The sequence below is a fragment of the Amphimedon queenslandica genome, unplaced genomic scaffold (genome assembly GCF_000090795.2).
Source record: "Amphimedon queenslandica unplaced genomic scaffold, v1.1 AMPQUscaffold_13465, whole genome shotgun sequence".
NCBI classification, from domain to species: Eukaryota; Metazoa; Porifera; class Demospongiae; order Haplosclerida; family Niphatidae; genus Amphimedon; species Amphimedon queenslandica.
Window position 1 is genome coordinate 239,469 of NW_003546299.1, and position 24,681 is coordinate 264,149.

Sequence of the window (24,681 nt, forward strand, 5' to 3'; positions counted from 1 at the left end):
TGGCCTGCCTAGCCATAGAAGCTATATAAGGAGATTTTGAGGTAAAGCCTATACCTTTGATAATAGATGCAGTAACATACAACTCATCCTTTGATATCTTCAAAGTAAACCACATGTAATAAGACTTAGCTGCCAGAAAAAATATATTTTCATAAAAATGAACAAAACGTCCTATTATTTGCAAAAATATAATGGCAAAAAACAATAGTGCTATCTTTAATATAATTCTTGAACAATATTTTTCAGTTTCCTTTGAAGTGCATCAGTCATATCAATATTGATATTAGGAAAACTAGTCCCTATGTTATAGGAGTTTCAGTACATAGCTACTAACAATGAATGACATACCATGAAAATAGTGCTGTTTGCAATAGAGAGGGATGTTCTCTGTTCCATATAAAATGCTTAACTATATAAGAAAAGCAAGGGCATATCCAATAATGATACATCAAAAGTCGAGCAAAAGCCAAAAATGTCCTTGTCTTATATGCACAATGCCAAGAATAACAGGAAGCAAAAATAGGGAAAAACACAATGTCATAGAAATAAAGAATGGCCTGCCCATATGATATAATAATAACACTTTACTTCAAAACACTCGTCAGTGGAAAAACTCCTCAAATCACTCTGAACAGCATCTTCAATAAATCTTCTCACTGGTATTATATCAGCTTGTCTTGATGTCCTAAAGCATACAAAAAGAATCAGATAAAACCAATGATCCTAATCCTCACCAGTCAGTGAGAAAATCTTCAACTATATGATGATATGAAGTAGGCTTTGGCATTACTCCAACTTCTCTAACTAATAAATGAGATTTGCAAAAAGTGATACAATCGGTAACTAATATAACTTACACTGAAGAGGCAACCTATTATAGTGGTAGAGGACAGGGTGCAAGAAGTTGCTTGTGTCAGCTTCTACAGGATTACCAGTAGCACGGTTCTCACGCAACACATCTTCACTGTTAAGTGTAACGATCACTAACAATGAATAACTAAATGATGATTGACATACCCTGGGCCAGAGTAATCTATCCCGTATTCAAAATTTAGTATTATTATCTGCTGAGCATCATAACCAGTCAGACCTGTTACAATAAAATATAAATGTACATACATGTATGTGCCATTTCTGTTATACATTAAGTATATAGGCTTGTATAGAGACACGTCTCTCATGCTATTACTAAGAATTTATCTCATTCCAACTCTTGTTTTACTTTTAATATCTCCTAATGATTGAATGGGTACTTCTTCCAGGTATATGACAGTGTCATTATTTTCTAAAAAGAATTAATGTCAACAAAAACCAATTAATGTCAACAACATATTAAACTCAATCACCTATTATCATCAGGTCTCCAAGAACATTAAACATCTGATACAAACCCTAAGCAAAAGAGAGAAGAGAGAGAGATAATCCTTGACTGCTACACTTTATAATGAAGACCCAAATATCTTCTAATACTCACAGAGACTTCATTTATCCTCTTAATCAAGTAAAGTGTTAAGTCGGATACCGGTATTCTCACAGACGGCCATTTTACAGCATGATAACGCCACTCAAGTTGACGATACAAAGCTCTTGCTGCATATATAATATCAATCAATGGGTACTGAACAAGTAATGCATGGGGCCTACCAGTGTAACGGAATCCATGAATAAACCCTCCGGCTGATTTCTTATAGTCCACTGCGTGACTGATAACACCAGCTATACAAACAAGTAATTACTTAATTGATACAGCATTAAGTAGTATATGAAGCCACAATTTTAAAAATGGCCGTAACTCAAAAATTTTTCATCGGAATCGGCTCAAAATTTCTACATAGCATAAGGACATCAATATGTATCAGAAAATGTAATAAAAATTTAGGGTGATTTCGGAGCCATTTTTCGGAAAAAACCATGGGCTATAACCTTTGGTAAATTTAAGGAATTTAATGATGCTGATCTTATAAGCTATTAATATCAAAATTTTAGCAGTGGCATTATGAATGAGACAGCTTACTGAAGTACATATCAGGAACAAGAACTGACTCATAATTTGATTTCATCAAAGGAAACTTTCCATGTGATGATTGATCTACTCCTGGATCGGTTGACTTGTCAAACAACGAGTAGTCAAACTTTAAATGAAAATAAAACATACATTATTATTTTAATATAATGGCAATGCTTACTTACCTTAAATCCAGTACACCTTATGATACTGTCATATGGAAAATAAAACCCAACACTTACTTCACCTATTAATAATAATGTTAGCTAGTGCAATATGTTATACCATACAAAAATATAACATGTACACAGAATGTCCCTTACCATCAGTAGGGAAGTCTTTCCCAGAAGAACTAGCTGGAATAATGTAATATTTCCCATCTTTTATTATTATTTTTGAATCCAAACTTTCGTAAATTTCTAAAAATCAAAGGATAGAATCATGCATAAAGACAATACTGCCATTTGAAAGTTTGTAAAGTTTACAGTAAAACTATATGAACGCTAAAAAATAAAGGTTCATAACTTTTAACTTTAAAAAAAGAATATAATGTGTTAAGTACCAGATTGCCCATCAAGTGATTTGAGTTGATAAGTATCAATAAGATCATCATTAATGGCCCTACATAATAGCTATTAGTAACATTGACATCATAGTTACATGTTACCGTAAATCCCCAACATAATGAGTTTGATAAGCCATCTTAATGCGTGATCTAAGTACAACACTCAACAATACAACAATAACATGCTTATATACTCTATTACCTGCTTGCCATGTGTATGAATGCAGCAGATCCTACAATATTAGCAGCTGTTTCAAAACCAGCATTACCTGTCGTACATTTGTATTATTAATTAATAGTACTTTCGGTTTCTATTTGATGATATTGATTACCTCGGCCAATAATGAACACAGCTTTATTAATAAAATCATCGGGATCAACTGAAACATTTTCATAGCCCTTCAAAAAGAGTATAATAATTTTTACTTCAACTATTTCAACAGGGTAATATGATACTATACAAGGCCCACTCAGGCATTTTTAAACTAATAATCTATCAATGTAGCCTGTAACTCTAACCTAATAAAGTTTGGGCAGTGAAACTATAAGTGTAGGGCTTCAAATTCTATTTGCCAAATGTTTGTTGATGACATATAACCATGTAAATGTTAATTTTACTTAAAATACACATACACACATATGGGACCCATCCCTTACCTCTATAAGTTCAATACCAGGGATTTCAGGTATATGTGGCTTCCATAATCCAGTACTAAGATAAAGAAATAAAATAATATTCACTAGAACAATGGGTGGATGACATTATACCTTATTATTAAAACTTGGCAGTTGTAGTTTTTTCCCAGTTGATCAGTAAGAGTAAAGATACCTGTCTCCAAGTCTTTCTTTACTTTCTTGATCTCTGTATTGTATTGGATGTTCAAGCCTAGCTTTGAGCTAAAGTCCTCAAAATACTTGACCTGATTGAAAATGAAAAATGCTATGAAAATAGTTAGATTAAACAATATAAACATATAAAATAAATATAAGCCTGTTTGTGCACACAAATACACAATGTACATGTACTCCACACTCCATATATGTACATATACATAAAGGCTATCACTGGTTGTTGAATGGATTCTGCTGATATTATCATTATTATAACTACTTACAAAATTCCCTGCCTACACAATAGCAGGAAGGCTGGTACGGTAAATCAATATAAAAACCAGGCAGACTTTATGCATGCCATTTCCTTAAGGTTTCCTCGTGTACAGTAAAAACTTATGTATATGCTCATATACCGCTGTATCAGCATGAGGAAAGTAATCTTTTGAATAATGTTTCATTTTCAAGTCAGGATGATGGCTGAGCAATGAATTCCAGTCGTGCCTTAAATTGAATTCTTCATTAGTTGAGCCTAAAAAATACGTCATTAATAAAGAAGTAGCAATTCATTTTCTGTTACCAGTGTAGCGTTTGTTGATTGAGATGAGTTTTCTGTGTCGAGGATATTGGCGAAAGAAAGAGCCTATTAAGAATAATTAAAATGACAAAAATTAAAGTTAGAAGATCAAAGTACTCTGGAATTTAAGCAATTAGATTATCGCTTACCAGAGGTGGAGTTTCTTTCAAATATTACATAGTCTCTGCCTGATGTCTGAAGAAAATATCCCAATTGCATCCCTAGTAGTGAGACAATAAAAGGGAGAAACAAGGGGGAGGAATATAATAATTATTATGAGGAATTACCATGCATAGTTTACCTGAGGGGCCAGCTCCTATTATACAGTATTGGTGGGATAGAAGGAGAGTAGAAAAGGAGACTAGAACTAAGAGAACTAAAAGAAGATTAGCCATTGCCAGCTTTTGTTTTTGCTTATGTTAAGTTTAATGGGGTGGGGCTAGATAAACTTAACGATTTTTTCCCTTTAAACTGTGATGAGATATTATGTAACAATATTGGACTATGGTTTTGTACGCAATATGGATTGTTTATGATATGCTAGTTAGTAAGTAGCAAGTTGCATAATGTAGGATTGTTCTAGTTAAATCTCATCTGTAATTGTAATCTCTTAAAATTATTTTGATTTTAGCTAAAAATTACTAAAATTAGATTAGATGCGTGGGAAGATATTAGGGTGGGGCTCAGACGCTGAGCAATGCAGCAACGCCCCCAACAAAACAAAAAAGCTAGAGCTGCTGTTGAAATATAGGATGACTAGAAAGAAGAGAAGCACCGTCGATACAAGAGCGCTGTTAATTTGTTTAACAGTACTAGTATTGCAAGTAAATGGACAGTCATCACCAGAAAGTAAGTGTAAAATCCGGCTTCAGCAGTTGCAGTTTTTGAAAGTGCTTCTATGCTTTTACTGTTGCTAATGCTCAAAATGCTCGACCAGTGACTGGTGTTTTGCTGTATTTTTTTTTTCTACAGGATGCGATCAGCATACACTAGGGAGTGGGTCTGGATTGGACCCGGCTACAATATGTGGACAGAATTCAATGTGTCAGAATAATGCAGAGTGCCTATGTAACACTGGCTACTTCAGCCCATCGGGTTCAGAAACAGATTGTAGAGGGACAAATGGTACGGGCACTCGTGCTAAATCAGTTCATTAATCATTCCAACAGTATCAATAATCATTGTCTATACTACAAACTCCTTGTTTACATAACTTGGAATTCTTCAACTGTTTTGTTATGACTCCCATAAACTTAATTGCATGCACTACCAGTTTTTACGATTAATCACTATGCATATCCTTGTTCCGCAGAGCCTGATCCAAGATGCAGTAGATTTAGTCAGGACTGCGTCTATTGTGGAGCAAACTTTCAAGGCCCTTGCTACAAGTGAGAATTCGGTAATAAAATTAATCTTATACCATGAGCTTAGGTGCACTGCAGTTATTTATGACGGACAGTGCCTACAAAGATGTCCTGAAGGTACACAGTTTGCTGTGGAACAAACTGACAACTTTAATTCACCAGTCTCGACATGCATAGGTCAGCACATGAATGCATGATAGTAAAATTGTACTCTGACATTACATACAGGCATTTGTACTATGCCAGTAGTTATTTGTAGCAATCTGTATGCAATTGCATGTGTGTAATAGACTAGTGCTTGTAGGATGCATGTGTGGATGATTATGTGTGTGGGTCGTGCTCCAGAACATTGAAATGCACAGACTATGAATTTAATTACTAGACACTAAATTAATAATGCCTCCAACCAGATAGTGCTCCAACCCTCTTTCTTTCTCTTTCTTAGGCACAGCAACTACTCAGGCACTGCAGGACTGGGCAATCATTGTCATAATAGTCCTTGGCTCAGCTATACTTATTGTCATTGCAATATTGATTGCTGCACTTGCTTGCAGGTGTCTTAGGCGCTCAAAGTAAAGAGATTCATTATGCACACATTGGAATGATTGGATCAAAGCAAAATAGAGTTATTTACTAGCTTTATTCTCATTTATAGTGTTGGTGAGCTCAACATTGCAGAAAGAGAGGAGAGAGAAGCAGGGAAATATGATGAGGAAGAGATACCGATAAGAAATGACAGTGCTGAAGAGCTTGATGGAGGAACAGCAGTAAGAGAATTTGAATAAAGTGATACAATTTTTCTTTAACATTAGTCTGATAATCGAAAAAGTGCAGTTGACGAACACTTTGAGATTGATGATGACACGTATTATGGTAAGCAAAGGGTTACGCAGTACATAAAATTTTGAGATTAAATTTTAATTTTCCTTGAGAATAAAAGCATATGTCACATGCATGCATGATATGCTGTAATTAAATACCTATATCTAAACTAATTACCTCTCTCTTGTCTCTTCTCTTGTAGTAAATGAAGAAGAGAGAGAGGAATTCTTTGAACGACTTGGTGTACTTCGTGAGCAATCAGTAGTGTTCTTAAGAATGTTGAATGACATGAGAAAAAGATTGAAAGAGCTGCCCCAAACCTCACCGGCCGTTCCGCAATACAAGTGAGAGAGAAATCAGCTAAAAAAGAAAGGTTTATGATGCTCTTTATAGAAACGTGATGAGAGATCTCACTCGATTGCTGTACATGTTGAACAAGAAGCCAGAGAAGGTTAGGATACCGCCAGATGGACTACGACTCCTCATCTGGTCAGAGCAAATATTAAACAAATATCTTCTAGCACAGGTAAAGAGAGAGAAATGTATTTCAGTTATTACAACTTTTATTATTTTAGGGAAAACAACCTATATCATCACCAACACAAGCACCATCTCCTCCCAGTGGTTCACCACAAAGGTTTAGTAGCATCGGAAGCACTGCTGAAACTGACTTTTAAAAGCATGCACCACCACACATTCTCACAGGCAGTTTTTAAATATTATGTAGATGTTTCCTTCAATACTTTTACTATGTGCTTCACTTATGCCTCCTTCCTCTCTCTCTTTCTCTCTCTATGCTTCTTCTCACTCCTCCGTAGTAGACATATTTATTGCAAATTTTATATAATACACAATATAATAATAATAATACCTTTGTAACAATAATATTAATAATATAATATTATCGTTATTTTGTAAAAAAGTTCAGCAAGCACACTTGTACGTGTACATAAAATAATAGACGGAGAAAGAGAGAAAGAGGAATGTGAGTTTCATTGTGCCCCTAGTTTCATTTTAATTTGTTTAATGTAGTCAACCAATGCTGCATCGTTGCGGCCTTGACGCTGTAGCATTTCATCCAAAGCAGCAATATTCCTCTCACTAGCAGCAGTCTCAGCAGCTTTATGCCAATCACTAAATGAAGGAGAAAGAGAGTATTATTATAATTAAATAATAGTGATCTAATTTTTAGCATTGTATTTCTAAAATGTTATACATTATAATTTTTTTCTGTACTTACCCAGTTATCATGTACAGTCTGCATCTTTTATTAGGAGGACAGCGAGGGATGTATTTATTAGCTTCTGTAAATCTGTTCTTTTGCAAACAAACCTCAACAAATGGCTACAATAGATGAGAGAGAGAGAGAGAAAGAGAAAAAAGGTACAGAAGAGGTGTTGTAGAACAAATTACCTCATAGCCTATCGGAGATTTCTTTTGTTTTGAGAATCTCTCGATTTCTTCAAAGTTAGCGACTGATGCAAGAGCTCTTAGCTTTGCCCACCAAAAACTAATAGAAAATCAATAGTTACTGAGTAATGAAAATAGAGAATTCTCTCTAAAAGCTACAACATAAATATAGTATCCATAACTTACAGTGTGTCAGGCATGGCAAACTTCTTTTTCAAATTATCGGCTACTTTAAACTGACTCCTTCTAACACACTACACACACACACACACACACACATTATAGGTGCATTCAATATAAGTACACATACCTCCATTATTGTTGAAAATAAAGTTAAACCGACTGTATCAAACTTGTGATCCTCCTTAAGCTGTGTCTGCTCTCTATGAAGCCTGTCTTGATCCTCTATAACCTGAGAGAGAGAGAGAGAGAGAGAGAGGGGGGGGGGAACAAGGACATATGTTGAAGAGGAATGAAGTAAAGATGCTGTATTGTAATTATAAGATTAAATACCTTCATATGAAATGACAACTGTCCATCCGTGAATTCCTTGTACGCTTGCTTAACCAGCTCTTGTCTTGGGACTAAGAATCTCTCTTTTGCTTCTTTTCTCTCCTTTTCATCTTTTTCTTCCTTGGGCTTTGCCTGAAAAACAATCATTATCACTACGCTATTGCAGTATTGCACCTTTTAAAAATACTTTTAGATGCAGTTTAGGCATTTTAAATTATACCATAGGTATATACATTATAATGATTATATATACAGATTATTGCTATACTCAGTATAATAATTCGGGGGATCTCCTTACTACGCGATAGGCTTGAGATAGAAGATGTATTCCAGCACCAACAAAATCACTTTCCTGATGACAGAGATTGACAAGCCCCTCAGAATCATTCTCTTTGCAATACTAACAAAGAAATACACAATCAACTGATGCTCTACTCTAGTATAAGCCAGCTATAGGCTACAGTAGAAATATAGTGAATGCCTTTCATACCTTCTTATAGAGGGCAGCCGCCGTGGGTCTGTGATTAAATACCTTCATGTAATCCGATGTCCTCTGAGACCCTTTCATCCTCTCCAACACTTCATAAACTGCACAAAGTAACAATCAACAAATAAAGCTAAGAAACACTACAGAGGCAATGCTTGAAATATTAGACTGGAGACTTCATATACTTAAATTAAACCTTTGACCTTCATTTTGCACATGCTCTGACAATAGGAAGACATTTGGAAAATATCTTATAGATGTCAATATTATCTCTTGAATCATTCTATCAGCATCTTAGTCTCTTCTTCATAGCATCAAGGATTATCCTTCTTATTGGCTAATATGGCTATTGGTATTGAATCAAGTAGACTCTGTACTTATCGTAGTCCCTGGGAAGCTGATCAGGGAGACAAAATACTTACTATGCATCTACATATGAATCCACCAATCACAATCTTATTCTTTTTCATTATTTTTATTCTCCCTAATATTATAAAGAGGATAGTTACCTAATTGCGCATCCCAGCTACTAGTGGCTTTATCCAGTGCCTTGTCAGCTTCATCCATCTCTAATAGCATCTGCACCTGGTCCTCTACCAGTACCTCATGCTCTAGTAGTTGAGCTGCTAGTGTCCTCCTGTCCTCTTGTCTCGCCACTCTCGCTATATCAGCATACGATATAACAATACCACAGGATTTGAATCGGGTCAGTATCATATTAGCAACTTTAGTGTCGCTAACAGTCTTATCCCTAACCTACAAAAAAAATATACTGTAAATGCATACATGTACATGTACATGTACATGTATGCCAATTGTCAAATACATGCATGTAGAAAGATTGCTGGATAAAACTATTGAGTAGTTATAATAGATAGTGTACAAGTAAATGTACTAAATAAATATACATATACATGTGTATGATCAATTACATGTACATGTACATGCATGTGAAAAGTTTCCTTAATAAGGCTGGTTTACAATATCCCATTAGGCCAGCGTACTGTCAATTTTTAATCAAAAGTGTGAGCGATTTGACCTTTTGTCGCATGCTTTCCGCTAGAATAGAACCAGATTCTATTCCAGTGTCAACATAACGCCAGGACTAGCGTAATATTGTAAACCAGCCTTTAAACTGAGTGATTAGGATAGAATGAGTGAGTGTGCATACTTTGTGGAGGGCCCACTGTGTGAGGACTTTAACTTCCCCGACATCGGAGGGTAATTTCAAATAATTACAAATCTCGAGTGCTACCGGGTACTGCCTGTGATTGGTCAACCTGTCCACGAGGACACCAGGAGACAAACGACTGAACCTAACAAAGAATTAATAATGATAGAGAACATGAGAGAATAGAGAAAAAGAAGGAAGGAAAGAAATACATTTATAAAACAAAAAGGAAAAGTGAGAAGAAGGAGAAAGAGAGAGAGAGAGAGAAGGGATGAAATAAATACATTTATAAAGTGAAAAGGACAAGTGAGAAGGGGGAGAGGAGAGAGACTTAATTAAAAAGGAGAAAAAGGGAAAGGTTTAATTTACTGTCTGTATGTGATGGGTATTCCAATGGCCGGGTCACGAACAAAGTTAAGGACACGAAGATTCCGAGCAGTCTCAACAAAAGCAGTAATGATATCATCAGATACATCAGGACCAAGGAACCCTTTACCAAAATTAGCAGACTAAAGAGAGATTAATAATAATAGAATTTTTACATCACATGTACTGGAGCGCTATTTTAAATGGCTGACCATGAGCAATGCTTGCTGAATCTTTGGTTCAAATTCTTCAGAGGCAGCGCTAATACACTGGAGTACAGCATCAGGGAGCTTGTCCTTAATATATCTAATGTACTCGTCAGCTTTGTGGCTCTCGTCACCCTAAGGGAAAGTGAAAGAGATTAAGTCAATAGATATACACACACGTACAATGTACTCCTTGTAGGCGTCATTGAGAATAGCTCCTGGTTGAAGCGAAGCCACTTTCAATACACTCAGTGAGCTCTCTGTATAAGGACAGCCTTAATACCCAGTAGTGTATTGGTGACTTACTTGGTACCCTGTGAATAAACTCACAGGTGGTGTTAGTAACCAATCTGACTCCATCGATCTCAGCTGCAAGGACACACGGGCCTTTACTGGGTAGCCTGTATACCAGTGGCTAAGGAAGGCACACAACATGTACATGACTGTATCATCATAATTGAACTGATATCAGAATCAGGTCAAACTTTCTACATGGTATAGGGGCATCAATAAATATATATATATATATGCTAGAAATGTAAAAAAAAAGATTTAAAAACCAATTTTTTGTAGAAAGGACAGATTATTACATGGCCCATGCTTTCCTTATAACACGGTTACAATACACAGTGAATAGTGAGAGGATACTTGCACCAGTGCTTTGCAAGGCCTTTAAGGAAAATAAACTTCTCATATAAAAGAACAATGAAATCATTGCCAGACCTGGAGAGAAGCAAAAGAGGGGGAGAGTGAGACAGCATTTGCAAAGAACTCACCATTCCATTTGTAAGACATTCGACGAGCTTTGGATATCAAACTCTACTTCTTGCGACTATAAGAAAGAGTCGAGTGAAAAGTGAGGATTGAAGCGTATTGCTTGTACTTTGAAATCGGACGATCCGGCCCATATGTATCCAGTCTTATCAATGAGTGCTGCTGCCTTGCCACTGAGTGATATGGCAATTGATGTCCACTGTCTATTAGAATCTTTACAAGCAACACTCTATCAATGATAATAATGTTTACTGTCAATTATAGTCTATATAAATATAAGTACTTGCATGTACATGTATATTTACCATAATTATATTTTATATATTTTATAATGCATATACTGTACAAGATGAGTTATTGGCAAGAGTAATATTTGGCAAAATTTCCTGTGGAAAGTTATTGGTAAATTTTATATTGGCAATTTTGTGCCACGTACCATTGAGCATGCTCAGATCAAAACAAAATGGCGGATTTTATATTGGCAATTTCTTCATAAAACCGCCAATCGCCAATGTTAATTCCTCGCCAATAAATCATCTGGTACGGTAGTACAATGTACACATGACCATTATTCTATATGGATCCATTCATTATTTACTCTCTCCTTCTCCTTGTCTTACTATAGGAACTGTCTCAAATGACTGCATTAGATACACTTGGCCTTCAACCACAGCAATGACTCCAACATTCTTCCCAGAAGGCATGACAGCCCAGCAAGAGGGACAAGTATTCAAAGTTCCAGCTACAAGAGAGCTTAAGTATAAATTAATTAAAATGTACGCCTCACAAGGTAGCTCTGCTAGCGTTTTGACTCGAATGTCATCCTTATCTCTGTCGGAGTCTGCTACTACATAGAAATGATAATCAAAGGTCATTACGGCAAAGCCAGCGAATCCTTCGATTGAATGGAAAAACCTGACTTGAGCAACACGGTGATCTCTGATTTCCTAAAAAGAATAAGAAACAATCAATCATATACATATATACAGGTATAGGGCTCTGAATTGAACAATATGTATCAGGAAATTATACTAAATATTAGGGGTGATTCCGGAGTCCGTTTTTATTTTTAAAAAACCATTGGCTATAGTACAGGGTATTTTTCCAAAAATTAGCACATTTTTGTATATACATGTAACTTTAAATCTTTGGTTGAAATCAACTCAAACTTTCTACATAGCACAAATTAAAAACATAAGAACAAAAGAAGAGAGGAATATGCCTACTCGAGCTAGTAATCTCTGAAACTTCATGACGCCATGAACAGTATAGACTACCATAGTCCCGTCATCGTATATCAGGACCAGATCCTCAGACGCTGTCCAACCCATACCAACTATCTTACCACCTTCAAGCTAAAAAAAGAGAGAGAGAGAGAGAGAGAGGAGATAAATGATTGCGTTTTAGTATGTACTTTGATGAATCCTATTTTCTTTGCAGCCAATGTGTATGTAGTGATATCAGACCATCCTTCATGCTTTGTTAATACAGCTATTAGGAGAAAGGAGAGAGAGGGAGGTCAGAGAACAATATAGAAGTAATTGTGTACATGATAAGCATCGTATTAATGATATTATATACCTATTGATCCTCCATAGGGTGCCACTACTGCTTTCTGATTAGCAAGGTCAACCTTCCATTCAAGTTCATCATAGTTCATGTAACATCTTATAAAAAGATCAAAAATATACAAAACTCATCTCAAACTCTTTCTCTCACTTTGCAAAACCCTCTCCCAGCGGAGTCCAGTCCAGGTTAGCTCCTGACAGTATTTCTCCTACATCGAAACCGTCCGCCATCTTAATGGGCGTTTCCTTCTAAAATAGGCGTGGTTTCAAAAGGGGCGTGTTCTGACCTCGTTTGCTGGGTGTGGTTATTATTTTAAAGATTTTCAAGATGGCTGCTCTCTTGTTCAGGTAATCCGATTGTCCTGAGGCCACTGTCTGCTAAAGCAAGGAGTATTTCTACATGCATAATGGCGGAGGATTATGACGAGTTAGAGTTGAAGAGACTGAGAGAGAATGCTTTAAAATCAAGGCCTGGCCAGCATCATCATGTAAGGGTGGGTGGGGTCAAATTTTTGTCCAGTGTCTAAAAGAATATTTTCTATTGTGTGATGAGCTTCATTTTGTTTGTAACTGTTTTGGTTAATAGTTGCTATTTATTGTCATCCACACCCAATTTTTTTCAATAATATGTACATGCATTTGGGCTATGATTTGGGTAATTTCATTACCGATGGATTCCAGTTGCATTATATTTAATATAATAATTATATTTTATAAGTTATCTTTCCTGTTTCTTTCTCTGTTTCCTCTCTTCTTTTATACAGGGTTATTCCAGCAGCTCACGTAATCAAGTAAGTTACCATTACCTACATACATGCATACAACTTATACATTTATGTACTTGTATAAGTTGTGTTATTCACATATCTATGCCAGCTTTTCCTTGTGTTATTTTAATAAAATTTCATGTCAAGATCAATCCATTAGCTCCTCATTTCAACCATAATGTGTAAAACTTGTGTTTATTTTAATGACAGGACTTTCTATTGCCTCTCCCAACTCCATCCCAACCATTACTACCTGCTTCACACTACCACCGTATCCCTCTTCCTATTCCTCCTTCTCACCCTCCCTCCTCCCACCCTCCTCGTCCCCCTCCCTCTCATCTCTCTCGTCCCCCTCCTTCCCGGCTCTCCCGTCCTCAAACCAGACCCACGTCTCATAACTCTCATCCTTTGCCCTCTCACTCGAGCAAGTCTTCATCCCGTAGCTCCTCCTCCAGCTCCTCCTCCTATTCCTCTTACTCTAAGGAAGAAGGAGCCTCTCATTCTGGGTCTAGCCGCTCCTCTCGCTCTGTCTCGGTTCAAAGTGGATCCAGTTATAGTTCGTATTCTCATTCTCCTCCCCCTCCGGCCCATTCTCCTCATTACAGAAGAGGTAGGCGTGGTAGCCCCTCCCCTCAGAGAGGTCCTTATGTCTCAGGTTCTCCAAGACCAGTTAGAATGAGTGGGCGTAGGCCACGCTCCTCCTCACCTTCTCATCATCGCAGGCACCACTTCACTCCCCCTCCCACCCTCCCTCCAAGAAGACACTCTCCTTATTTTCCTCGGAAGCAATCACCTTCCTATTCTAGAAAAGATTATCCATCGCCTAGGAGACGCTCACCAAGGAGACCATCGCCAAGGAGACCGTCGCCAAGGAGAGAAGATGATGGATGGAGACATAACCTACACCCACTGCCGCCAAGGAGACCGTCGCCAAGGAGACTATCACCAAGGAGACCATCGCCAAGAAGACCATCACCTAGGAGAATGTCCCCAAGGAGACCATCTCCAAGGAGAATGTTGCCTGGGAGACCTTCGCCAAGGAGACCATCACCAAGGAGACATGTCCTTCCTCCTCGTGCTGATGAGGTCCTTTATGAGAGGCACAGGTTAGTGTCCCCTCCCCCTCCTCGTTTGAGGTCTCCTCCCCCTCCCCCCAGGAGGGTATCACCGAGAAGAGTTAGGGAAAGACGTAACGTCTCACCTCCTCCTCCTCCTAGAGCCAGAGGAATGAGCCCACCACCAGGAAGAATAGTAAGGGACAGGAGCCCCAGAATGAGAAGAAATCTATCACCTACGAGACCATCACCTAGGAGACCATCACCTAGGAGACCGTCGCCTAAGAGACCATCGCCTAGGAGACCATCGCCTAGGAGACCAAGAGAGCCATCGCCTAGGAGAGAGAGAGAGAGGAGAGGGTCATTAAGAAGAGACGTTGATGTTGACAAGAGACTAAGGCTTGCCTCTGGGTCAGAGAGATTCATTGAAACTCGAGAGGAGGAGAGAGGAGGAGGAAGGAAGAGAAAGAGAAGCCATCATGGTGAGGTACTTCCTTCCAAACAACACAAAACAGAAGAGGACCTGTTGCTGTAAGTATCAACCATAGGACATGAACTACATGGCCAAAATTTAAAACTACATGTTGTATTATCATTATCTGTTTATCTATTTTTTTTATTGTTGTTGTTATTATTGTTGTTACAGGGAAGATGAAGTCCTGGTAGATAAAATTGAGAAGTCGAGTGGCCTGACCGGGCTTGATCCTCTTGATGAAGAGCTGGACTATGATGAGAGCATGGAAGACATTGAGAGATACCTCCATGAAGATGAACAGTCCGACAGTGAGTACACCTACACGTACCATGCTACATGCACATGTACATACCGTAATTATTACTAGAAAATTAGGTGAGTTGACTCTAAATGAGGTCATGAACAAATTTGGAGACTAAAATTTTGGCAAATGGACCTTAATTCACCAAATCCACTAAAACTTGCATGTACTTCACCAAATTTTTTAGCCATGTACATGTATCTTGTGAAAGATCAGTGTCCTATTTAATTTTTACTTTTTTCTTTCTTTCTCCTCCCTTACCCTGTATAGTGGTGTTTACTTTAAAATCGGAAGTAAGAAAGAAGCCAACGCTCCCGGAGAAGGCAAGGCTCGTTAAATACTCCCCTTGTCTTTACCTCTGGTTGCTATAGGATGAGTCCTCCCCTCGGCCTCCCTCCACGCCTCCAGAGACTAACGGAGAGAATGAGTCTCCCCCTCATAGAGAGGAATCAAGGGCAGGAGAGGGAGAGGAGAGCAGAGTCATACTAATGGAGGACGAGGAGGAAGAAGAAGAAGAAGAGGGACAGTTGGATCCGTCGGACTCTGACACTCCTAATGAAGGCTGTCCACAAGAGGAGCTTGGGGAAACGCTTGACGAAATGACGAGAGGTTTGGAAGGAACGGAGAACAACAGCGAAGACCATGTGACAGAAGTGAGACAGGAGAGGATAGTCAGACAAGAGATTGGCGAGGAAGAAGACAATGGGTCATCATTGGGAGGAGAAGGTAAAGTCAGTATCTACAGTTTTGCATTAATACAATGTACTGTGGAGAAGCGTATAGAAGCTGCTTGTAGAGTTCTTTTGTCCAACCCTTGTTGTTTGTGTGAAAAATAATTCTTTGTCATTCAGCTCTCGACACCGAAGAAAAGGACCCGCCCAAAACAGACACGCCTCCTCCTCCTGATAGCGGCAGTGAAGATGCGTCTGCTCCCGGTCTCATAAGCTCTCCAATTCGTCTCACTCCCGAACGTAACCCTAACGGGAGCTCCGGTCGAAAGCCTCTCACCTCTCGCTCTCGTAAACTACTCAAAGACCGTGCCTCTAAAGGTGACGGAGAGAATGATGGCGACGACACTCGCTTGCCAGTAAAGGAGAGATTATACCTAAGCAAGCGAGATATAGGTATGTCATTTGCATTAATTAATCATTTCTTTCTTCTTTTTTCTTTTCGCGTGTAGAGCGTAAGAAAGAAGCATCAGACTATCGACAGCAGCATAAGATTAGCAGCAACCTCGAGAGCAGACTAGGCCCTTCACCAAATGACAGGAAACCATTTCATACAGGAAGGATCGGGAATAGGTATCTACATGTACATGTACATGTATTTGTGTTGATAATGTACACAATACACATGCATGCACATATTAAATACATATATAGTTATACATGTACATGGTACAGGTGTAGTTGCATGTATATGTACATGTACATGCAGTATTATAAATCTTTCATTTATTATTATTTTTTACTCAAGGAGAGGAGGTCAGACAAGAGAAGCTAAAGGGAGTGCGATGGAGATAGCTCAGGCCTTCAGGTGTGGAGACATTACATTGTGCATAAGTATACAGTATTTTATATCAGTCTGAGCCTGGTATTATTTTGTCGGGCAAGACTAGTAAATTTTAGTTTTTTTATGCTAATACTCAGAGTTTCCTACAAAGCATGCTACAATGTAAATGAGCTAAATTGTGTCCTTTATAAGCCGAAAAGTCTTATAATAGCGGAGGGGTTGTCGAGCAACTTTAATAAAAGTGATCAAAACTTTAATTTTGATAGAATCACCTCAAAGTTCTACACAAAATAAGTACATGTATATGCATTGAAAATTGTAAGAATTTTGTATTATAGTACATGGTTCTGGGCCCATGGTTTAGACCTATTGAAAAACCCATGGGCTATAGCCTTGGGTAATTTTCAAAAATTGGCTTATTTTTTAAAATGCTCATAACTCGAAAAATATTTGTCAGAATCGACTCAAACTTTCTACATAGCATAAGGACATCAATATGTATCAGAAAATTTAATAAAAATTTGGGGTGATTTCGGAGCCATTTTTTGGAAAAAACCATGGGCTATAGCCTTGGGTAATTTTCAAAAATTGGTCCATTTTTTTAAATGCTCATATATAACTCAAAAAATATTTGTCGGAATTGACTCAAACTTTCTACATAGCATAAGGACATCAATAAGTATCAGAAAATTTAATAAAAATTTGGGGTGATTTCGGAGCCATTTTTTGGAAAAAACCATGGACTACAAGAACATAAAAAATTAAAAAAAAGACAAGATGAAGTAGGATTCTGAATGCTTAGCATATACTATGCTAAGCATGTGGTATGCTAAACATACAATATGCTTAGCCAAAAATGAAAAGTAGAGAATTCTTTATTTTTATATTTTTTTCCTGATACATATACATGCTCTTATATTATGTTTCAAATTTGAGCTGATTCCAATCAAATTTGGATTTTTTATGAATTTTTAAAAATTACTCAAAAATCAGGTCAAAGTCCCTGTACTAAGAATATTATCATTCTATTTTGTTTGCAGGAGAGAAAAGGAGAGGAAGAATCAAGGAGAAGGGATACTTGACGAGCAGGAGCTTAGAAAAGGACAGAGGTTTGCCAAGTTGCTAAACGAACATCAAACAAGATCAGATAATAATGTAATAAAAATAATAATAATGTTAATTTTTTTTATTATTCAATTTCGACTTTTAATCCTTTCTCTCTCTTAATACTCCAGAGGTTGTCTAGAAGAGATGAAGATCTTGATAAGAGAATTAATCGGATTCGTAGCAACAATCAGAAGCAATTGGAGAGAGACAAGGAAATTCGTAAGGACAGACAGCTACACGGTTAATGAAGCACTAGAGAATATTATTATATTATATTATTATTATTATTACAAGTATTATTATTATTGTTGTTGTACTATTCAATTCATCATGGCTTTCGCTGTCAATCTTACTATTTAAAATTGTGTTTGTTATTTTTTTTTGTTTTGCTGTACTGAGTGCTCTGGAATCGCTCAATAATTCATTTTTGATAATAATTTGCTGTATATGTATTTACTATTACCGTATGTACATTATTATTATTAATTATTATTATTGTTATTTTCCCAGTTTATTTGTATTTGTTTCTGGTGATTTTTGATTTTTTTTTTTGAAGTAAAGCAATAACCTATAAATAAGATTTTGTTACTTAATAAAAGAGGAGGTGAAAAAAAATTAGAAAAAGAGAAACACTATTGTTAGCCAATCTTTTATTACAAAAAAACAGAATGCTTTGGTGGGTTTGTAACTCAGTAACTTTTATGCAGCATTTGAAGGAACACAAAAGACATGGTATGTTCTAAAAAATGCAAAATTATACATTACAACGTGCAAAAATACAGTTTTCCAAATGGAAATATTGAAGCAGTCAATAGAAATATTATACTAATGAGTAACCCAGCTTGAGTTAAAAACATTCTTTGAGATTTCGCCAGTTCCTAGTTTATTGGCCAGTAGCTGAAATTTGCTCCTGAAGAAGTCAATATTGACATATCCTCCCTATTAGCAATGCAGTATCATTTACATAATGTGATTCATTCTATCATCTCTTACTCTTAAATGTCTCTCTCCTCCATTCAATTCAAAGGCATTCCTTGAGTGAGCCATTCTTCTGTTATTAAAGCAAAGAGCTTCACCTGGTCTCAGTCTACGGCCTAACTGTTAATGACAAGTAAAGATAAAACTTTATCAATCACATAAGCTTTGTACACAAGGCAGCTAAAATGTTGCTTGAAACATTAGTGAATACTCAAACTTTACAAGCAGCATACTGCCAGTCTGTTCTACTTGGCAATGGATTACAATTGGCTTGGTTACTGGCAAACAAGCTGCCTTACTGCCTCATGTATGAAGGCCTTACTCTAGTTGGTGATTCATCAATCATGGCTGAGAAAGTAATGAATGCTTCATAATACTTTTCAATCTTATCCTATAAAAACAAATTTTGTTGAGTAGCAGCATCTTCCACAAAAAAATAAAAGGCAGAGTCTCACCTCAGTGGCTTGCAACGGCCCATGAAACTGTGGGGACCAGTTTATTGATACTATCTATAAATTTAAAATTAATCTATGTTTACTTCATCAAGCAAATGTACTTCTCCAGAACTGTCCAAAGATATGTGAGGTTTACGTGTAAGGAAAGAGACAGGATTCTCTCTAAAATGATTAAATATTACATTTATAGTACTAGTTCATGTTTTCATGATTCTTCTCTCTCTTTTCTTTTTATGTCTGCTCTTTCTTACGTTTCAAGGGTTTCGTGTATCCTTTGAATACTGTAAGGTACTTCAGTTAAAGTCTTAAAGTGATGAGGATACTCGGATCTCAACTTCTGTGCAGTATCGTAAAGATCGACTAAAACAGTTTCACCACCTGTAACACAATCATCAAACCTTTTTATAGAGAAAAAACATGACAATCACAAAAATAAACAAGGATGATGGAGGTGTGGTACTTTAAGCAATGAAGCAATTGTATTCCTGGCGGTGACTCGAAAACCCCTTGATCCATATGCCATAGAAGATCATCTGTACTATAAGCAGCATCAATTACACTCTCAGCTGCTATGACATCAAATATCTACAAAATGATGAGCCAATATCACGTAACTTTGGATGATAAGTCTTTGTAACAATGATGAAACAAATCAAGGGCATTTGCCCATATAAAGTATACACGGCATTGAATCAAATAAAAAATGCTATATTTAGATATAGTGAAATATGAATTTTTAGTGTAAGTGCCCCATAAAAATTAATTCAAAATCTACTTATTATTCACACATTGGAGTGAAGGCTCACTGACTTACAAGTTTATATAAATGCTCTTGTGGATTACCAATCTTCTTTAATATCTACAATATATAATTATTATTAGGAATGAGACTTAATTTAATTCAAATGTTACTTGATCAGCATCAATGTGATCTGGTATATTTCTTATTAGTGATGCTCCATAGAAATTCACTTGTTTCAGCCACCTAAAGCATTAAAAAGACTAGTACATCAATTTAATTGAAAAAGAAAATTATCTAAAGCTAATGAAAATAAGACAGAAATGAATAATAGTACATGATATAGGAACAAAAATAAATACATAAATAAGTGAATATTAGGAAATTCAACTCACTCGTATAATCCTTCATCACTTGACATCATGTCAGCGCAGTCAATAGTTGGTAGAGTGTCCTATAGTACTCATGAACTGAATACAAATCAGTCTATTAACTTACTGTTACAATTGGCTTTGAGCTCTCATTCTTTTTATCAAAAGCATTGGGAGAAGAGTAATCGAATTCCTTCAACCACTTCACATTAAACGAACAAGAATGAGGGCCTTTAGCTGAATCCCACTTCACATGAACAGATCCTGTGTGGTAATACACAATGAGTTTCCTTAACAAAACATGACAAAATTAATTACAGAGAAGACAATGCCATCATCCAGCCCACTCTGTTACAGTTAATTTACACAGCAAACGGATTTACCATCATCAAGAGAAGCTTCTTTGATATGTAAGTCCACCAGTTCACTATGATGGACAATATTTTGATTAGAAGACACAATGAGACACTTTGGACATCTACAGTTGTGTCTCAGCCAGACACCATGATACCTTCTCTCAGGCTCACCCTCCACTGAGAGACGGATCTTCTTCCCGTCTTGACTCACGGAGACAGCACTGGAGTAGCGGGACACTGAGAGAAGAGGGAGAGACAATCCCCTTCCTTTGAGCCACAACGACCTCCACATTCTGAGCTGATTATTTACTGCAGATCGTTCGACTTCGACGGCCACCAATACATGCATTATGCATACAGTTAGGCGTGGTCAATTTAAAAAATTTTTTAATTCTCAATCTCAACTTAACTCAACTCAAACAAAACTCAATTAATAGATGGCTAAATATATATATAACACAGAAATGATTAAATATAGGACATCAGTTTAGAGTTGTATTAAATGTTACTTATTCTTCAGTGCATCTAATATGCGAAGTATATAAATGAAGAGGTTAATGAAATCAAGATAAAGCTCCACAGCTGCAATGATGTAATCCTCAGTAGAGTGTCTATGCATTATCCTGTATGTATCAAACAATATAAAACCACAGAATATCAGGGCTCCACCAACAGATATGACAAAATCAAGTGCCTCAGACCAAAAGAAAACCTACAGCAATGGTAAAGAGTTTGTGGGATTATCACTTGGTTATAATAGTCTACCACTCTACCTGCATGAAACTTGCTACTATGAGAATGCACAGTAAAGTAAATAGGCTATTAGAGGGAGAGAAAGAGAGAGAGGAAATTAAAAATGTGTGTAAGAGGGCAATTAAAACTTAAAAGATACCTTGCTCCCCATGTGCTGTAATCATATTTGCTCTGCATTGAGTAGAGGGTGAGGGATACAAAGACAGCTGTAGTAATGATGAATGCTTTGATGACGATTCCTTGATCATAATAAGTAATGATGCTTCCAAGTGATATTGATTCTGACAGAGTCTGGTATATAAAATAAAACAGATAAATCAACATTATTCGTTTCACTTCACTCCCAAATTTATATTACAATTTCTGGTATAATATACATGCCTTCGTGCTGTGTCCCATCCCACAATATGGACTATAATATATAATAATATTAGACTTACAAATATTCCAAGTAAAATGAAGTTGATAGGCGTTTGGTGTCTCATCACAATCAGAGCAATAAGAGAAACCAGTGCACCAATAGTTAAACCAATAATAAGAACGGGACTGTAAAATTACAAAAAAATATTTGTTTTATGAAAGTGCAGCATTCAAGGTTCCCACAAAGTGGTGCTAAGTGAGGATTAATAATTATACTAGTCTCATGCATCACCCATCCAAACATATTAGAAGTTTTATTCAATGAATACGTACCTTCCTTGAACAAAACCCTTGACAGTTTGTGATGTCATGCAAGCAATGCCAACAATCAGAGTCAGACATAACTGGGCAGTTAATATGCCATAGACCTTCCTCAAAAAACCTGAAAAAACAGCATAAAAAGTAAACAGAACCAATCAGAGGTACATCCTTCTTACCAAGCCTAAGAGCAACTTCTGCCTGGTGAACAGAAATAGAAGGTATCTTCCTAGTACTGCCTGTATTTGTTAAACTCTCGACGTCCATTGTCACTGTGCATGCAAGTGAAGAAACAAGTCAATAACACACCCACCCAATTGGGATGACGTCTGTAAGTTATTAATAATGAATTTATTCAATGAAAAATTGATTATTCTAAAACAGTAACAAATAATGAGTGATTAATACTGGCAGGGGGGTATTAGTTAATGTGTAAACGAATGATTAATACTGGGGTATTAGTTAATGAGTAAACAAGTGATTAATACTGGGGTATTGTTAATGAGTAACCCAGCTTGAGTTAAAAACATTCTTTGAGATTTCGCCAGTTCCTAGTTTATTGGCCAGTAGCTGAAATTTGCTCCTGAAGAAATCAATATTGACATATCCTCCCTATTAGCAATGCAGTATCATGTACATAATGTGATTCATTCTATCATCTCTTACTTTTAAATGTCTCTCTCCTCCATTCAATATAAAGTTGTTCCTAGAGTGAGCCATTCTTCTGTTATTAAAACAAAGAGCTTCACCTGGTCTCAATCTGTGAGCCAACTATTAATGACAGATTAATAGTACATGTATATGTAAAAATATTTCAAAGAAGCTAACCTTAGTAGGTGATTCATCAAGCATGGCTGAGAAAGCAATGAATGCTTCGTAATACTCTTCAATCTTATCCTGTAAAATGGATTCTTTGAGTAGCAGCATCTTTTAACATAAAGGTATCACTGACCTCAGTGGCTTGCAGTGGTCCATGATGATGTGGGCAAAAGTTCAGTGATATTATCTATAAATTAATATATATATATACAATTACTGTGAGATGATCATTTAGCTTTACTTCTCCAGAGTTGTCTAAAGTTATGTGCGGTCTGCGCATAAGGAAGGAGACAGGGTTTTCCCTAAAAAAGGTTATATTCTTATTATGCACACATTCCCCTCTTCCTCTCCCCCCTCCCTCTCTCCTTGGATTGCTTTCTCTCCTCTCGTTCTCTCTTTTCTACGTTTCAAGGGTTTCATGTATCCTTTGAACACTGTATGGTATTTCACTCAGCGCCTTAAAGTGATGAGGATACTTGGATCTCAACTTCTGTGCAGTATTATAAAGATCAACCAAAAGTGTCTCGCCACCCGAAACACAATTGTCAAACCTATTAACAAGAGAAAACAGGTAAAAAAATTGTATGAAAACAAGCGTAACAGTGTAAAAATATTCCTATAATTGTTTTCACCACCTTGCAAGTACAGCTGGGCACTTATTAAGACTTATAAAGTTTCTCTCTACCTTTTAATGCTTCTAGAAAAGTCTTTATTTTAAAACTTTTTATTCAAGACTTTTTAAAAAATTTATTTTAAGACCTTTTTTAAAGTCTATGTTCCTTTGCTGTTAGAAAGCTCCCACGTGCAAGCCACCAATTTGTTTGCTGTGGCCACACCTACTTTATGTGAAGGGCGTGGGCGGGTGGTTGCTAAGGCCTTTCAATTTGTCATTTCTCCAATACAACATGTATAGAAGAAATGTAAGTCTTAACATTTATATGCACATTGCACGTGGGTGAAAGTAATTATAGGAACGACCTGGGGGATTCGCCCCCAGGTCATAAAGAAGCAGAGAATGTGAAAAGAAAGAACCTTAAGCAATGAAGAATTTGTACTCCTGGCGGTGACTCAAAGAAATCTTGATCGATATGCCAATTAAGATCATTTGCAGTATAAGCAGCATCAACACTATTAGGTACTGCTATTACATCAAATATCTGCAATGATATATGATCAGATTAAACTGTAAGAACAATACAATAGAAGCATTCCATTGGTATTAAAAAATGTAGTCATCACAAATGACAATTTATTGAATGCCACTTCCTATGTGCTATTATCACAGACATGTGATAGTTAATGTACATGTAGCACTGACTTACAAGTTGATATACATGCTCTTGTGGATTACCAATCTTCTTTATTATCTACAATAATCTGTGAATGACATTGAATTTTACTTGACTATAATACCTGCTCAATATCAATGTGATCTGGTATATTTTGTAACAGCGATGCACCATAGAAATTCATTTGCTTAAGCCACCTAAATCACATTTAAGGAATACTAGTAAATGCAAGGTTGAATGATGCATCAAAAGGTCATTAATTTTGTTGTTAAATTTTGTTTTAATTCTGTATTGAATTTAAGAATATACATACAACAACTCACTCATATAATCCTTCATCACTTGACATCATGTCAGTACAGTCAAT

At 36.6% G+C, this 24,681-nt stretch overlaps 7 protein-coding genes across 7 annotated transcripts in view; 2 read left to right on the forward strand and 5 right to left on the reverse strand.

Annotated features, from left to right (window-relative positions):
* Window positions 1-89: 89 nt before the first annotated feature.
* LOC100632871 (FAD-dependent oxidoreductase domain-containing protein 2-like) lies at window positions 90-4,519 on the reverse strand. Its single transcript, XM_003385409.2, has 23 exons — window positions 4,280-4,519; window positions 4,128-4,199; window positions 3,982-4,044; window positions 3,818-3,933; window positions 3,339-3,490; window positions 3,228-3,282; window positions 2,903-2,969; window positions 2,773-2,839; window positions 2,673-2,720; window positions 2,568-2,626; window positions 2,329-2,424; window positions 2,191-2,252; window positions 2,015-2,132; window positions 1,645-1,716; window positions 1,475-1,590; window positions 1,347-1,392; window positions 1,223-1,285; window positions 1,018-1,090; window positions 858-964; window positions 735-804; window positions 589-685; window positions 349-409; window positions 90-299 (listed from the first exon to the last, which is right to left on the reverse strand). The coding sequence occupies exons 1-23, from the start codon at window positions 4,371-4,373 to the stop codon at window positions 217-219; spliced, it is 1,857 nt and encodes a 618-aa protein (XP_003385457.1). The 5' UTR covers window positions 4,374-4,519; the 3' UTR covers window positions 90-216.
* Window positions 4,520-4,663: 144 nt separating this feature from the next.
* Window positions 4,664-7,063, forward strand: LOC109581058 (uncharacterized). The gene is made up of 10 exons (XM_019994815.1): window positions 4,664-4,827; window positions 4,951-5,103; window positions 5,291-5,366; window positions 5,410-5,519; window positions 5,788-5,914; window positions 5,998-6,109; window positions 6,155-6,215; window positions 6,367-6,508; window positions 6,558-6,690; window positions 6,740-7,063. Exons 1-10 carry the CDS (start codon window positions 4,731-4,733, stop codon window positions 6,839-6,841), a joined length of 1,113 nt encoding a protein of 370 aa, XP_019850374.1. The 5' UTR covers window positions 4,664-4,730; the 3' UTR covers window positions 6,842-7,063.
* Window positions 7,064-7,073: 10 nt separating this feature from the next.
* On the reverse strand, window positions 7,074-12,913 carry LOC100632999 (vacuolar protein sorting-associated protein 16 homolog). The gene is made up of 23 exons (XM_019994814.1): window positions 12,811-12,913; window positions 12,673-12,758; window positions 12,506-12,582; window positions 12,318-12,446; window positions 11,879-12,038; window positions 11,712-11,833; window positions 11,201-11,320; window positions 11,094-11,149; window positions 10,966-11,040; window positions 10,624-10,718; window positions 10,501-10,577; window positions 10,324-10,452; window positions 10,115-10,254; window positions 9,746-9,890; window positions 9,084-9,330; window positions 8,578-8,675; window positions 8,386-8,487; window positions 8,088-8,219; window positions 7,885-7,986; window positions 7,761-7,828; window positions 7,578-7,674; window positions 7,405-7,508; window positions 7,074-7,298 (listed from the first exon to the last, which is right to left on the reverse strand). The coding sequence occupies exons 1-23, from the start codon at window positions 12,888-12,890 to the stop codon at window positions 7,157-7,159; spliced, it is 2,583 nt and encodes an 860-aa protein (XP_019850373.1). The 5' UTR covers window positions 12,891-12,913; the 3' UTR covers window positions 7,074-7,156.
* Window positions 12,914-12,959: 46 nt separating this feature from the next.
* Window positions 12,960-18,454, forward strand: LOC105312229 (serine/arginine repetitive matrix protein 1-like). The gene is made up of 11 exons (XM_019994816.1): window positions 12,960-13,147; window positions 13,424-13,450; window positions 13,637-15,012; window positions 15,128-15,264; window positions 15,528-15,580; window positions 15,629-15,983; window positions 16,109-16,381; window positions 16,438-16,558; window positions 16,734-16,793; window positions 17,810-17,924; window positions 18,005-18,454. The coding sequence occupies exons 1-11, from the start codon at window positions 13,067-13,069 to the stop codon at window positions 18,119-18,121; spliced, it is 2,715 nt and encodes a 904-aa protein (XP_019850375.1). The 5' UTR covers window positions 12,960-13,066; the 3' UTR covers window positions 18,122-18,454.
* A 117-nt stretch (window positions 18,455-18,571) lies between these two features.
* Window positions 18,572-21,107, reverse strand: LOC100633127 (gamma-butyrobetaine dioxygenase-like). The gene is made up of 12 exons (XM_003385411.2): window positions 20,803-21,107; window positions 20,547-20,683; window positions 20,444-20,502; window positions 20,222-20,294; window positions 20,124-20,168; window positions 19,770-19,894; window positions 19,561-19,707; window positions 19,411-19,471; window positions 19,310-19,363; window positions 19,177-19,245; window positions 18,870-18,974; window positions 18,572-18,815 (listed from the first exon to the last, which is right to left on the reverse strand). Exons 1-12 carry the CDS (start codon window positions 21,065-21,067, stop codon window positions 18,702-18,704), a joined length of 1,254 nt encoding a protein of 417 aa, XP_003385459.1. The 5' UTR covers window positions 21,068-21,107; the 3' UTR covers window positions 18,572-18,701.
* Window positions 21,108-21,173: 66 nt separating this feature from the next.
* On the reverse strand, window positions 21,174-22,505 carry LOC100633253 (protein lifeguard 4-like). The gene is made up of 6 exons (XM_003385412.3): window positions 22,386-22,505; window positions 22,222-22,330; window positions 21,969-22,074; window positions 21,668-21,819; window positions 21,549-21,594; window positions 21,174-21,487 (listed from the first exon to the last, which is right to left on the reverse strand). The coding sequence occupies exons 1-6, from the start codon at window positions 22,471-22,473 to the stop codon at window positions 21,281-21,283; spliced, it is 708 nt and encodes a 235-aa protein (XP_003385460.1). The 5' UTR covers window positions 22,474-22,505; the 3' UTR covers window positions 21,174-21,280.
* Window positions 22,506-22,556: 51 nt separating this feature from the next.
* The window catches only part of LOC105312230 (gamma-butyrobetaine dioxygenase-like), a 6,708-nt gene continuing 4,583 nt past the window's right edge, over window positions 22,557-24,681 (reverse strand). Inside the window, exons 7-13 of the mRNA XM_019994837.1 lie at window positions 24,058-24,182; window positions 23,430-23,576; window positions 23,267-23,327; window positions 23,159-23,212; window positions 23,035-23,103; window positions 22,873-22,977; window positions 22,557-22,818 (exon numbers count right to left, since the gene is read on the reverse strand). Coding sequence (XP_019850396.1) covers window positions 22,705-22,818; window positions 22,873-22,977; window positions 23,035-23,103; window positions 23,159-23,212; window positions 23,267-23,327; window positions 23,430-23,576; window positions 24,058-24,182 — 675 coding nt within the window. The 3' untranslated portion in view covers window positions 22,557-22,704. The remainder of the gene's footprint in view (window positions 22,819-22,872; window positions 22,978-23,034; window positions 23,104-23,158; window positions 23,213-23,266; window positions 23,328-23,429; window positions 23,577-24,057; window positions 24,183-24,681) is intronic.

What these genes read in the sequence shown, in the direction of transcription:
- LOC100632871 (XM_003385409.2), bottom strand. Translation starts at nt 4,373, where the DNA reads ATGGCTAATCTTCTTTTAGTTCTCTTAGTTCTAGTCTCCTTTTCTACT. An exon ending in TGCCAAGTTTTAATAATAAG is followed by an intron (nt 3,283 to 3,338) that starts GTATAATGTCAT and finishes TCTTTATCTTAG; the next exon opens with TACTGGATTATGGAAGCCAC. An exon ending in TGGAGACCTGATGATAATAG is followed by an intron (nt 1,286 to 1,346) that starts GTGATTGAGTTT and finishes AATTCTTTTTAG; the next exon opens with AAAATAATGACACTGTCATA.
- LOC100632999 (XM_019994814.1), bottom strand. Translation starts at nt 12,890, where the DNA reads ATGGCGGACGGTTTCGATGTAGGAGAAATACTGTCAGGAGCTAACCTG. An exon ending in AATGTCTTACAAATGGAATG is followed by an intron (nt 11,041 to 11,093) that starts GTGAGTTCTTTG and finishes GCTTCTCTCCAG; the next exon opens with GTCTGGCAATGATTTCATTG. An exon ending in CGGCTGCCCTCTATAAGAAG is followed by an intron (nt 8,488 to 8,577) that starts GTATGAAAGGCA and finishes TTTCTTTGTTAG; the next exon opens with TATTGCAAAGAGAATGATTC.
- LOC100633127 (XM_003385411.2), bottom strand. Translation starts at nt 21,067, where the DNA reads ATGTGGAGGTCGTTGTGGCTCAAAGGAAGGGGATTGTCTCTCCCTCTT. An exon ending in CAATTGCTTCATTGCTTAAA is followed by an intron (nt 19,708 to 19,769) that starts GTACCACACCTC and finishes CTCTATAAAAAG; the next exon opens with GTTTGATGATTGTGTTACAG. An exon ending in GAGGAGAGAGACATTTAAGA is followed by an intron (nt 18,816 to 18,869) that starts GTAAGAGATGAT and finishes CATTGCTAATAG; the next exon opens with GGAGGATATGTCAATATTGA.
- LOC109581058 (XM_019994815.1), top strand. Translation starts at nt 4,731, where the DNA reads ATGACTAGAAAGAAGAGAAGCACCGTCGATACAAGAGCGCTGTTAATT. An exon ending in TTTCAAGGCCCTTGCTACAA is followed by an intron (nt 5,367 to 5,409) that starts GTGAGAATTCGG and finishes CCATGAGCTTAG; the next exon opens with GTGCACTGCAGTTATTTATG. An exon ending in TGATGATGACACGTATTATG is followed by an intron (nt 6,216 to 6,366) that starts GTAAGCAAAGGG and finishes CTTCTCTTGTAG; the next exon opens with TAAATGAAGAAGAGAGAGAG.
- LOC100633253 (XM_003385412.3), bottom strand. Translation starts at nt 22,473, where the DNA reads ATGGACGTCGAGAGTTTAACAAATACAGGCAGTACTAGGAAGATACCT. An exon ending in AAGGGTTTTGTTCAAGGAAG is followed by an intron (nt 22,075 to 22,221) that starts GTACGTATTCAT and finishes GTAATTTTACAG; the next exon opens with TCCCGTTCTTATTATTGGTT. An exon ending in TAGTAGCAAGTTTCATGCAG is followed by an intron (nt 21,488 to 21,548) that starts GTAGAGTGGTAG and finishes CCATTGCTGTAG; the next exon opens with GTTTTCTTTTGGTCTGAGGC.
- LOC105312229 (XM_019994816.1), top strand. Translation starts at nt 13,067, where the DNA reads ATGGCGGAGGATTATGACGAGTTAGAGTTGAAGAGACTGAGAGAGAAT. An exon ending in TGAAGATGAACAGTCCGACA is followed by an intron (nt 15,265 to 15,527) that starts GTGAGTACACCT and finishes TACCCTGTATAG; the next exon opens with TGGTGTTTACTTTAAAATCG. An exon ending in GAGATAGCTCAGGCCTTCAG is followed by an intron (nt 16,794 to 17,809) that starts GTGTGGAGACAT and finishes TTTTGTTTGCAG; the next exon opens with GAGAGAAAAGGAGAGGAAGA.